This window comes from Etheostoma spectabile, chromosome 12 (assembly GCF_008692095.1).
Source record: "Etheostoma spectabile isolate EspeVRDwgs_2016 chromosome 12, UIUC_Espe_1.0, whole genome shotgun sequence".
Lineage (NCBI taxonomy): Eukaryota > Metazoa > Chordata > Actinopteri > Perciformes > Percidae > Etheostoma > Etheostoma spectabile.
The window spans coordinates 24777538-24790169 of record NC_045744.1 but is presented as its reverse complement, the minus strand read 5'-3'; the positions used below and the strand labels follow the sequence as shown (position 1 = coordinate 24790169).

At 47.2% G+C, this 12632-nt stretch overlaps 1 protein-coding gene across 1 annotated transcript in view; it reads left to right on the top strand.

The window, feature by feature from the left end:
* cavin4a (caveolae associated protein 4a) overlaps positions 1-12236 on the top strand; it is a 12642-nt gene extending 406 nt beyond the window's left edge. Inside the window, 4 exon segments of the mRNA XM_032532266.1 lie at positions 1-279; positions 11124-11260; positions 11262-11538; positions 11541-12236. The exon segment at positions 1-279 is cut by the window's left edge and continues 406 nt beyond it. Coding sequence (XP_032388157.1) covers positions 1-279; positions 11124-11260; positions 11262-11538; positions 11541-11885 — 1038 coding nt within the window. The 3' untranslated portion in view covers positions 11886-12236.
* The last annotated feature ends 396 nt before the right edge of the window (positions 12237-12632 follow it).

Below are 12632 nucleotides of genomic sequence, written 5' to 3'. Positions count from 1 at the left end.
ATCGACAACGTGCAGACCTGCCAGCAGCGCATGGAGGAGCGCCAGCTGGACCTGGAGACCAACATCAAGACCATCCAGGGCGACGTCATGAAGCTGGCCAAGGACCACACGGACACCAGCGGCACGGTGGAGAAGCTCCTGCAGAAGACCCGCAAGGTCAGCGCCAACGTCAAGGAGGTCCGGACCCGCGTGGAGAAACAAAACGTCCGCGTGAAGAAGGTGGAGACCACGCAGGATGAGCTGCTCACCCGCAACAAGTTCCGCGTCGTCATCTACCAGGTAAGCACCGGTTTGATCAAAGTGTTCAAGACAGGGCATGAAATTAACCATGAAATTAAGCCCCGCCCACCCACCAAATGCAAGTGCATTATTCCCGTACTCATCATTGGACGCTGTATGAACCGGTTGGCTGCCGTCACTAAGTCTACGTAGACATCTTCATTTGTATTGTCTTCTGTACGAGGCCATGTTGGGTAAACTGCTGGTTTAGTTATGTAATCTCCTCAAGCTGATTTCCAGGTGTTTTCATCCCCGGTCCACCAGGTGGCGCTCTTACAGGTTCCAAGGGTTTTTTACTGAGCTGGGAAAAAGCCTTCTCTTACTTCGCTCCATGGTCCTGGAATAACTTGCAAAACTTGCTCCATCTAAAGGATCTGGTCCCATTAAATGAATTTAAGGCCATGTTAAAATGCCATGTAATTCAAACTAACGCTGTCAATGTACCTGCCACGTTGGCTGGTAGCCAATGAGAATTGAGTGATTCAGACGCGTAACCATCTGTAAGCAGGGTATGTAGTTGCTTGATGGCCCCGACCAATCAGGGGCCAGCATCACTGGAAGACATTGATTGACAGCCGATTGACTGTCGACAATGCCAGCAGTCAGTCCCACGTGCAGCCACTGACCAATCAGGAGCAAGAACAGGTCAAATTCATTTTACTTGTTTCTGATATGAAGACGAGACGCCATCTCGCATTTACCAACAAATGTACAGTGAAAGACGTCCCGCCAACCTGTGGACGTTTTTAAGCCTCATGTTGTCCTCGGGTCAAATTTGACCCGTTTTCAGTTTTTTCACCAGCAAAAAATTGGTCTTTGAAATAAGCTGAAAATGTCAACATTAGAAATATCAAATAACTTTGGAAAAAACAAACACGTCCCAGAAAATGCAGAAAAAACAAAACGTCCGAAAGTGACAACAAATGTTGGAGAAAGCTTAAAAAACTTAACAAAACAACAGCAAAAATGTCCCCAAAAAAATTTGAAAAAAACGGGAAAGAAGTTCGGACAAAAGTGACAACAACAAAGCTTAAAAAACTTCATAAAAACACTAATGTGGGCCAAAAAAATGGGCCTTTGAAATCAGTTGAAAATGTCAACAGTGCAAATATATAATAATAATAAGTTTCTAAAAATCCACAATTAAAGGAGAGTTACACAGCAGCAATCAATTAACATCCAATTAAGGAGAGAATTCAGGAAGCACCGGTTCACCCTCGTGTCGTCTTCCCGTCGATATTAAAAATCAACACTTTAGTTGACGCTTTTATCGATGTTTTTAACTTTTTTGGACGTTTAACACTACGTAACACTAACTTATTATCTTTAGTTTTAGTTATTTTTGGAATTTATGGTCAATAAAGCTCATTTATAGGAAATTATACCTAATGTTTAAAGTTAGAAAAGCAGAAATTAGGAATTATTGAGACTAAAATTAAAGGAATGGATGTTGATGATAATCACAGACTGGAATATGTCAACTTTTTGGACTTATTTGGACTCAAGTACCACAGCCCCGGACTCAATATCATCGTGTACTATGGTGACTTCCTTCTGCTTTATTATTTAATTACATATTATTCGATTTAATTTCATGTCACTCATTCACTTTCATTGCAATATTTCTGGACTACGGCCCCCTAACTTTACTTAAAAATATCTTTTATATAACAATATAACGCCACTTTATGTTCATTCAGTACTTTTTGCACGTTTTGTCGTTTGTTGTTGTGTTTTTTCTGTAGATAAATGCTGCTGCGACGGGTCATAGACGTTAATGTTAACTATTAATATTAATATATATACAGTCTGTGGTGTTGATTGAGGAGGCCGCCGTTTTAATGGCATCAGTGGTTTTCTGTGGACAGAAAGACATTTTCAGACTTTTCTCTGAGCACTGAGGGTTTTTAACGGTGATCAGAGATTATCTACATTCACTGAGCGAATATTATGGAAATTAAATGTTATACTAAAGGCATTTTTGTGCAGAAACTAACTCAAAATATTGAGTTTTTTTACTAAAAAATTAGAGAAATGTCCACCGTGTTTTTTGTTCTCACGACGGGACTCTTGAAAGTCACGTGACTTGGACGCAAAATTATAAAAAAATGGGTCCGAAAAGAGGAGGATGGGGTCTGAGAGGAGGAGGATAGGGTCTGAGAGGAGGAGGATGGGGTCTGAGCAGAGGAGGATGGGGTCCAAGAGAGGGGATGGTTGAGAGAGGAGATGGGGTCTGAGAAGAGGAGGATGGGGTCTGAGAAGAGGAGGATGGGGTCTGAGAGGAGGAGGATGGGGTCTGAGCAGAGGAGGATGGGGTCTGAGAAGAGGAGGATGGGGTCCGAGAAGAGGAGGATGGGGTCTGAGAAGGAGGAGGATGGGGTCTGAGTGGAGGAGGATGGGGTCTGAGTGAGGAGGATGGGGTCTGAGAAGAGGAGGATGGGGTCTGAGAGAGGAGGAGGGGGGTGAGAGAGGAGGAGTGGGGTCTGGACCGAGGAGGATGGGGTCTGAGAGGAGGAGGATGGGGTCTGAGAGGAGGAGGATGGGGTCTGAGCAGAGGAGGATGGGGTCTGAAGAGAGGGAGGATGGGGTCTGAGAGGAGGAGGATGGGGTTGAGAAGAGGAGGATGGGGTCTGGACCGAGGAGGATGGGGTCTGAGAGGAGGAGGATGGGGTCTGAGAAGAGGAGGATGGGGTCTGAGAGGAGGAGGATGGGGTCTGAGAAGAGGAGGATGGGGTCTGAGAGGAGGAGGATGGGGTCTGAGAAGAGGAGGATGGGGTTGAGAAGAGGAGGATGGGGTCTGGACCGAGGAGGATGGGGTCTGAGAGGAGGAGGATGGGGTCTGAGAGGAGGAGGATGGGGTCTGAGAGGAGGAGGATGGGGTCTGAGCAGAGGAGGATGGGGTCTGAGAGAGGAGGATGGGGTCTGAGAGGAGGAGGTGGGTGGGTTGAGAAGAGGAGGATGGGGTCTGGACCGAGGAGGATGGGGTCTGAGAGGAGGAGGATGGGGTCTGAGAAGAGGAGGATGGGGTCTGAGAGGAGGAGGATGGGGTCTGAGAAGAGGAGGATGGGTCTGAGAGGAGGAGGATGGGGTCTGAGAAGAGGAGGATGGGGTCTGAGAAGAGGAGGATGGGGTCTGAGCAGAGGAGGATGGAGTCTGAGAGGAGGAGGATGGGGTCTGAGCAGAGGAGGATGGGGTCCGAGAAGAGGAGGATGGGGTCTGAGAAGAGGAGGATGGGGTCTGAGAGGAGGAGGATGGGGTTGAGAAGAGGAGGATGGGGTCTGGACCGGGTCCAGGTGTCTTTATGATGTTGATGATAATAATGGAGGGAAAGTGAAACCCAAAATGATTGTCTTGATACTGTCATGCATAAGACCTTTATTCTGTCCTGGACTCGGTCTTGACTCGGACTCAAACCTTTTTGGACTCGGTCTTGTCTTGAACTCAAACCTCTTCGGACTCGGTCTTGTCTTGGACTTGACTAGTCCTGGTCTTGCACTTGTCTTGGACTTAACTAAGGTGGTCTTGACTACAGCCCTGCTTTAATCTCACTGTTCCACTTCCCCCCGGGTTGTGTTACCCCGGTAGTGGGGTAGAGGTTGTAACAATCCTTGAATTTTACATCAAATGATGAATTCTGTGATACAGTTGGAGACGTTGAAGACGCTGATGTTTGTAGGAGACACACAAGGGTACGTTGTGTCAACGTTTGAGTGTCCTACCACAAATATTGTGTAGGTTATAGGAGCTGATGTCTCCTCTATATATACCCAGTAATCAGTGAGGGTCGTCGTCCTCGTTAGCGTCCAGACATCAGAACAGTCACCGGGCCGCTATGTGTTGCCAACAGCTGCTGGGGGTCCCTGACTCACTTCTATTCTGGGACCACAGCATTCATCCTCCCTGTCAGAGAGGGTGAGAGAGGAGAGAGAGGGTGAGAGAGACAGAAGGTGTCAATCATTTAGACCTGCTGCTGCAAGGACCGTTCCTTAAAACACCTAAGAAACTCTTGCCGCGGCTACCTCTAGCCGCAGGTCCAGGATGGTCCATGCAGGCCCATGCAGGACCATGATGGCCCATGCAGGTCCATTCAGGTCCATGCAGGCCCATGATGGCCCATGATGACCCATGCAGGCCCATGCAGGACCATGATGGCCCATGCAGCCCATGCAGGACCATGATGGCCCATGCAGGTCCATTCAGGTCCATACAGGACCATGATGGCCCATGCAGGACCATGATGGCCCATGCAGGCCCATGCAGGACCATGATGGCCAATGCAGGCCCATGCAGGCCCATGATGGCCCATGCAGGCCCATGCAGAACCATGATGGCCCATGCAGGCCCGTGCAGGTCCGTGCAGGCCCGTGCAGGTCCATGCAGGCCCGTGCAGGTCCATGCAGGCCCGTGCAGGTCCATGCAGGTCCATGCAGGCCCGTACAGGTCCATGCAGGCCCGTGCAGGCCCGTGCAGGTCCATGCAGGCCCATGCAGGCCCGTGCAGGCCCATGATGGTCTCTCCGTCCTGCGTGCAGAGGAGACAGTCTTAGTGTTGAGTTTCCTCGTGACAGATGTGCTGTCGGTTATTCTGAGGCCTCCGTTCATGTCCTAATATAGAGCTTCAGCTGCCGTCATTTACCCAGGATGCAACAGGCGGCTGGTTAGAGACGCTCGTCGCCACAGGCGGAATAATGAAGGCCGGGACAGTAATAGGAAAAAGATAAATGTCTTCTGGTTTATTCTGGAGCTCTTCTCTCTCTTCTCTCATTCTCTATTACATTCCTCTTCTACCTATGTCTGACTCTGTCCTCGCTGAATAATGTGGCTCTCAGTAATCTACTAGCTATCTTCTCTGTCTCATTTGGTCTCTCTATCTCTCTCTCTCTCCTCTCTGGCTCTCTCTCTCTGTCTCTGTTCTCTCTTCTCTTGTCTCTCTGTCTCTCTTCTCTCTCTCTTGTCTCTCTCTTCTTTCTCTGTCTCTCTCTCTCTCTGCTCGTTCTCTTCTCTGTCTCTCTCTCTCTCTTTCTCTCTCTCTCTTTGTCTCTCTGTCTCTCTCTCTCTCTCTCTGTCTCTCTCTCTCTGTCTCTCTGTCTCTCTCTCTCTCTGTTCTCTCTTCTCTTGTCTCTCTCTCTCTCTCTGTCTCTCTGTCTTCTCTCTCTCTGTCTCTCTGTCCTTCTTCTCTCTTGTCTGTCTCTCTGTCTCTCTCGTCTCTCTTCTCTCTCTGTCTCTCTGTCTCTTTCTCTCTTGTCTGTCTCTGTCTCTCGCTTCCTCTCTCTCTTGTCTCTCTTCCTGTCTCCCTCTCTTTTGTCTCTCCTCTCTCTCTCATCTGTCTCTCTCTTTGTCTCTCTGTCTCTCTCTGTCTCTCTCTCTTGTCTCTCTCTCTTTTGTCTCTCCCTCTCTCTCTCTCTGTCTCTCTCTTTGTCCCTCTGTCTCTCTCTCTCTCTCTCTCTCTGTCTCTCTCTCTCTCTCCCTCTCTCTCTCTCTCTCTCTCTGTCTCTCTCTCTCTCTCTGTCTCTCTGTCTCTCTGTCTCTCTCTCTGTCTCTCTCTCGGTCTGTCTCTCATTCTCTTTCTCTCTTTGTCTGTCTCTCTGTCTCTCTCTCTCTGTCTGTCTCTCTCTGTCTCTCTGTCTCTCTGTCTCTTTCTCTCTTTGTCTGTCTCTCTGTCTCTCTGTCTCTCTCTGCTGTTGACATCCCCAGACATTAGAGGACAGTGTGCAATTAATATGTTATTTTTTAGGGGGGGGCAGTAGGGAGTTGGGACAGGAACCGGATGGTCGCTGGTTCAAGTCCCCGTACGGACCAAAGTACAAAGTGTTGATTGGTAGCTGGAGAGATGCCAGTAATATATAAAGGATTACATAAAGTCCTGCATATGTTGCAGGGGAAGAATTTAGAAATGTCTAAAAAATAATATTTTTAAATTAAATATTATTCAATATTATTTGTACACAACTGAATGACGTGTTGTGACTAAGTTCTTTTAATTGTAAAAGTAAAAATAAGTTTACTTAATTTTTTTTCTTTTCTGCTCCTTTATATTTTTATATCTCAGAGGTAAATATTGGGCTTTTATTGCATTGTATTATTTTTCATCCCCATCTCTGGGGTGAGTTTGGTGACTGTCCGCCCCCGAAAAACGCTCCCATAAGTTGTTTGTTCGAGCAGCGATTGCGGACGTTATTAACCCTCATGGGGGGGGGTCCTCTAGTGGCCGTGGTAGTTCTGACGGGACCAGCACAGAAAGTGAGGTGAGGACGTATGAGAGCAACCAATGTCCTGGTTAGGACAAGGTGGGAGTCATCTCAGAAGGATTAATGAAGAGAAGTCCAAGTCTAAATAGGGCTGTAGTCAAGTCCACCTTTTTGGAGTCCAAGACGAGTCCAAGACCAAGACTAGTCAAGTCCAAGATGAGTCCAAGACGAGTCTAAGACCAAGACTAGTCGAGTCCAAGACAAGTCCAAGACGAGTCCAAGATCAAGACGAGTCCAAGACCAAGACTAGTCGAGTCCAAGACGAGTCCAAGACCAAGACTAGTCGAGTCCAAGACAAGTCCAAGACGAGTCCCAGATCAAGACGAGTCCAAGACCAAGACTAGTCGAGTCCAAGACGAGTCCAAGATCAAGACTAGTTGAGTCCAAGACAAGTCCAAGACGAGTCCAAGATCAACACGAGTCCAAGACCAAGACTAGTCGAGTCCAAGACAAGTCCAAGATCAAGACTAGTCGAGTCCAAGATGAGTCCAAGACCATGACTAGTTGAGACCGCGTCAAGACGGAGACAGAAAAGAGAGAATCCTCTTCCAGACCACTACCTGTTCATAGTGTATATGACATGAGAGGTCGTCTACCTAAAGATGATAATTTTGCTTTGTTATTTGAAATAATACAAAAAGCAAGCACAGAGTAACACTATAGGATCAAATTAGGCCGTATTATTAATTACTTAATAATAATAATTTGGTTTTAATTACTTTAATTACTTCCTCATCTGTTCCTCCATATGTCTGGATGTTTCTTGATGGCTGGTGTAAGCAGACCCTCCTCCGGGACCTGCTCCGCCTGCTGCGCCCTACAGGTGCCTTTGGATGTGAGAGCTAATTAATCCTAATTAAGCCGCGGCCACCTGCACGGCTCCCGCCCGTTAACCAGGGGGGAGTCATCAGACCGCGTCCACACCGAGACCGAGGGACACAAACTCCCCACCGGCGGGGAATGGGGGGTCGAGACATGTATTAATAACGTCAAGAGAGAGAGAAGAAGACACTTTAACACTCTCGTCTCTCCATGGAGGACAGTTGGTAAAGGTCCCAAATTCTGCTCATTCTCAGGTTCATAACTGTATTTAGAGGTTGGACCAGAATAGGTTTCCATGGTTTCATTTTCAAAAAACACCATATCTTAGTTGTACTGCACATTGCTGCAGATCCTGTTTTCACCCTGTGTGTTCAGGTCTCTGTGTTATCTCCAGAGTGAGACATCTCACTAGTTTTATTTCCAGAGTGAGACATCTCTCTAGTTTTATTTCCAGAGTGAGACATCTCTCTAGTTTTATTTCCAGAGTGAGACATCTCTCTAGTTTTATCTCCAGAGTGAGACATCTCTCTAGTTTTATTATCTCCAGAGTGAGACATCTCACTAGTTTTATCTCCAGAGTGAGAACATTCACTAGTTTTATCTCCAGAGTGAGACATCTCACTAGTTTATCTCCAGAGTGAGACATCTCTCTAGTTTATCTCCAGAGTGAGACATCTCTCTAGTTTTATCTCCAGAGTGAGACATCTCTCTAGTTTATCTCCAGAGTGAGACATCTCACTAGTTTTATCTCCAGAGTGAGACATCTCTCTAGTTTTATCTCCACAGAGTGAGACATCTCTCTAGTTTTATCTCCAGAGTGAGACATCCTCTAGTTTTATTCCAGAGTGAGACATCTACTAGTTTATCTCCAGAGTGAGACATCTCTCTAGTTTATCTCCAGAGTGAGACATCTCTTAGTTTTATTTCCAGAGTGAGACATCTCTTAGTTTTATCTCCAGAGTGAGACATCTACTAGTTTTATCTCCAGAGTGAGACATCTACTAGTTTATCTCCAGAGTGAGACATCTCTCTAGTTTTATCTCCAGAGTGAGACATCTCTCTAGTTTTATCTCCAGAGTGAGACATCTCTAGTTTTATCTCCAGAGTGAGACATCTCACTAGTTTTATCCAGAGTGAGACATCTCTCTAGTTTTATCGCCACAGAGTGAGACATCTATCTAGTTTATCTCCAGAGTGAGACATTTATCTAGTTTTATCTCCAGAGTGAGACATCTCCTAGTTTATCTCCAGAGGAGATCATCTCTAGTTTATCTCCAGAGTGAGACATCTCACTAGTTTTATCTCCAGAGTGAGACATCTCTCTAGTTTTATCTCCAGAGTGAGACATCTCTCTAGTTTTATCTCCAGAGTGAGACATCTCTCTAGTGTTATCTCCAGAGTGAGACATCTCTCTAGTTTATCTCCAGAGTGAGACATCTCTCTAGTTTTATCTCCAGAGTGAGACATCTCACTAGTTTTATCTCCAGAGTGAGACATCTCTCTAGTTTATCTCCAAAGTGAGACATTTATGTAGTGTTGGAAAACGTCAAAAAAAGTGACAAACATTGGAAAAAAGCATCAAAAGTGACAAATAAAATGTAAGAAAAAGTTAAAAACATAAATAAAAAGCATCAACAAAAGTGCTGAATTTTGGATTTTGACGGGAAGCCGCCACGAGGGTTCAGATGTTTCATTCTGCACCGCCCGACCATCCCACCCCGACCCCCCGACCCCCAGCTAAAACCCCCATGGTGTCATCATTACATCGGCGTCCATCTTGTGTCGCAGCCTGCGGCTTCTCCCTGGCTCCTCATCTGGAGGAAACAGGAACGTGATCTCATGAAGACGCCGAGCTCTCTCAGAGGAATATCGTGTTGTCCGTCTCAACGTGACAGGGAACCCGGAACGGATGGAGGAGACAGACGAGACGGCGGATGTGGTTTCACGTCTGTCCAGGTCCATGAAGGGAAGGGCGCCATGTGCAGGGCGATGTTCCATGATGCAGGCTGAGACGAATCCCATGACTTCAGATTAAATGCAGCTTTATTCACACAGGGAATTCATGAGAAGAAGAACAGTTGACATGGCTGGAGGACCCTCGTGTTGTCTTCCATTCAACCGTGTACCCCTCGTCCTGAAAATCAACACCTTTTTTTTTTTTTTTAATGTTTTCAACCCTTTTGACTCATTTTTTTTTTACGTTTAACGTTTTTTTTCCACTTCCGTACATAAACACCACTTAACGCCAACTTATTACCAGTTTTACATTTAGCAAATTTTTGGAATTTGTGGTCAATAAACCTTATTTATGGGTAATGAAAGCAGAAAAAAAAGCAGAAATTATGAATTATTTAGACTCATATTAAATAAAGGATAATTACAGAAGGGTATAGGTCTTTTTGTTTTTTATAAAACACCCACAAGTCGAGGAAGGTGGAGATCCTGTCTTTTGTTGTACTTGCAAAGCACGATGTGTGGAATCAATCATCCACGATATTTTTGGGTTATTAAATTTGAAACCTTTATTTCTCATAATAGATATTTTGAAAAACAGGTCAAATTTGACCTGAAGACAACACAAGGGTTAAGGGGGTGCATACCAAGGTCAGATGGTCTGATGGTCTGGTGGTCTGATGGTTTTATTCTCCTTACAGTCTGGGTTGTTTCTCCCTGGACCAGTTAAGGGGGTGCATACCAGGGTCTGATGGTCTGATGGTCTGATGGTTTTATTCTCCTTACAGTCTGGGTTGTTTCTCCCTGGACCAGTTAATGGGATGCATACCAAGGTCCGATGGTCTCGTGGTCTGATGGTCTGATGGTCTGATGGTTTTATTCTCCTTACAGTCTGGGTTGTTTCTCCCTGGACCAGGGTGCATACCAGGGTCCGATGGTCTGATGGTCTGATGGTTTTATTCTCCTTACAGTCTGGGTTGTTTCTCCCTAGACCAGTTAAGGGGGTGCATACCAAGTCCGGTGGTCTCGTGGTCTGATGGTCTGATGGTTTTATTCTCCTTACAGTCTAGGTTGTTTCTCCCTGGACCAGTTAAGGGGGTGCATACCAGGGTCTGATGGTCTGATGGTTTTATTCTCCTTGCAGTCTGGGTTGTTTCTCCCTGGACCAGTTAATGGGGTGCATACCAGGGTCCGATGGTCTGATGGTCTGATGGTTTTATTCTCCTTACAGTCTGGGTTGTTTCTCCCTGGACCAGTTAAGGGGGTGCATACCAAGTCCGATGGTCTCGTGGTCTGATGGTCTGATGGTCTGATGGTTTTATTCTCCTTACAGTCTGGGTTGTTTCTCCCTGGACCAGTTAAGGGGGTGCATACCAGGGTCTGATGGTCTGATGGTTTTATTCTCCTTGCAGTCTGGGTTGTTTCTCCCTGGACCAGTTAATGGGGTGCATACCAGGGTCCGATGGTCTGATGGTCTGATGGTTTTATTCTCCATACAGTCTGGGTTGTTTCTCCCTGGACCAGGGTGCATACCAGGGTCTGATGGTCTGATGGTCTGATGGTTTTATTCTCCTTACAGTCTGGGTTGTTTCTCCCTGGACCAGTTAATGGGGTGCATACCAAGTCCGATGGTCTCGTGGTCTGATGGTCTGATGGTTTTATTCTCCTTACAGTCTGGGTTGTTTCTCCCTGGACCAGTTAAGGGGGTGCATACCAGGGTCTGATGGTCTGATGGTTTTATTCTCCTTACAGTCTAGGTTGTTTCTCCCTGGACCTTTAATCTGTTGCCCTGACTGTGTCCTTTCTTTGTTTCTCTGTGCAGGGTGAGACCGAGATCCCATCTGTGGCCGTCACTAAGTCCTCCAAAGGATGCGGCCTGGACGGGGTGGAGATTGAGCCGGACTCTTACGACGTCCCTGCAGACCTCTCCCCCAAAGAGGAGAAAATGAGGGGGAAGGAGGGACCCCCGCGAGCGCAAGCTAAAGAAGTCCGGGGGAAGAGCACGGAAAAGGCCTAAAGGGGCCCGCCTTCCCCAAGGGAAAACCTTTGAGAAAAACCCCAGGGGCAACCTGGGCGCCAAGTTCCACAACCTGGGCGAGAAGGTCTTGCCCAACGAGCGGGGGGGGACAAGACCCCCGGGCCCGGGGGGAGCGCCTGAAGCAGTCGGCGAGGGTAAAGGGAAAACATCCCCAAAGGGAAGGGCCCCGGGGCCCCAGGAGACCTTCCGCATAAAAGCGGGAAGAAGGAGAGAGCCGTCGCCGAGGGCCAGGAGGGCGCCGAGGCCGGAGCCGAGGCGCCGGCCGAGCTCCGCGGTGACGCCCCGGCCGAGGAGAAGCCGCTGGCCTACACCGAGGTCGCCATGGAATCCAAGAGAGAAGGGGCCCGGTGGGGGAACCCGGCCCCCAAACCGGTAAAAGGGACTAGATCAGGGAAGTGGGCCCGGGAAAGTAGATGGAAAGTGAAAAAAAAGAGGGGGGTGGGGGGGGGGGGGCGGGGGGGGAGAGTCGTAATGCCGAGAGGGGGGGAGGGTCTGTGTTTTGGTGACTTTGGACGGACTTTTTTTATTTTTTTCGCTAGGTTTTAGCCCAAACGGGGGAGAATCGGTTTTTTACCCCAAAAAAAACTGACCCAAAAGGGTTTTTTTTACAAATCTTTTCAGGGTTTGGGTTTCAAAGTCACTCTGTCAGATCTGTTAAATCTTTCCCCACAAAAATCGCACGCATGAATTTTAATTTTAAATGCACTAAAGAAACGGGAAAGTTTTAAAAATTTGGATGACTGCGAGCCCAAAGATTTGGGGCATTTTTAAAGCGGGGTTTTTGTTTTGGGGAAAGGTCCCCCACGGGGGGACCCCAGAGGCTTGGAGGCAAAGGGTTTGAAAAGGTTTGATGACTTTTGATTGAATTTTGGGGAATTGATTTTTTATCGGGAGGTACGTATGGGGGTGCATACATAACCCCGGGGAGCCCAAAAATTGGGGGAAAATGGGGGGGATCAGCTGAGTTTTAAGCATAAAAAAGACTAAAAACTAACGAAATTTAGTCGCCCAAACCAAAAAATCCCGTTATTTCGATTATCCAACCAGGGGAGAGGGGGCCGTCACAACAGCGGGTCATTTTTGGACGTCAGTGCCAAATAATTAATTTCATGAGTGGGTAAAGGATGCTTAAATTGGGTTAGTGTTAGCCAGTCAGAGTCAAGCATTTAGCTGGTTGACTACAAATTTGGAGAACGGGCCCCCCAAATGGAGTGCAGACCCCCATGGAAAACCCCAAAAAGGGGGAGCCCGAGGAAAAAACTCCCAGACTTATTTGATCCAGGTGCTGAGTGG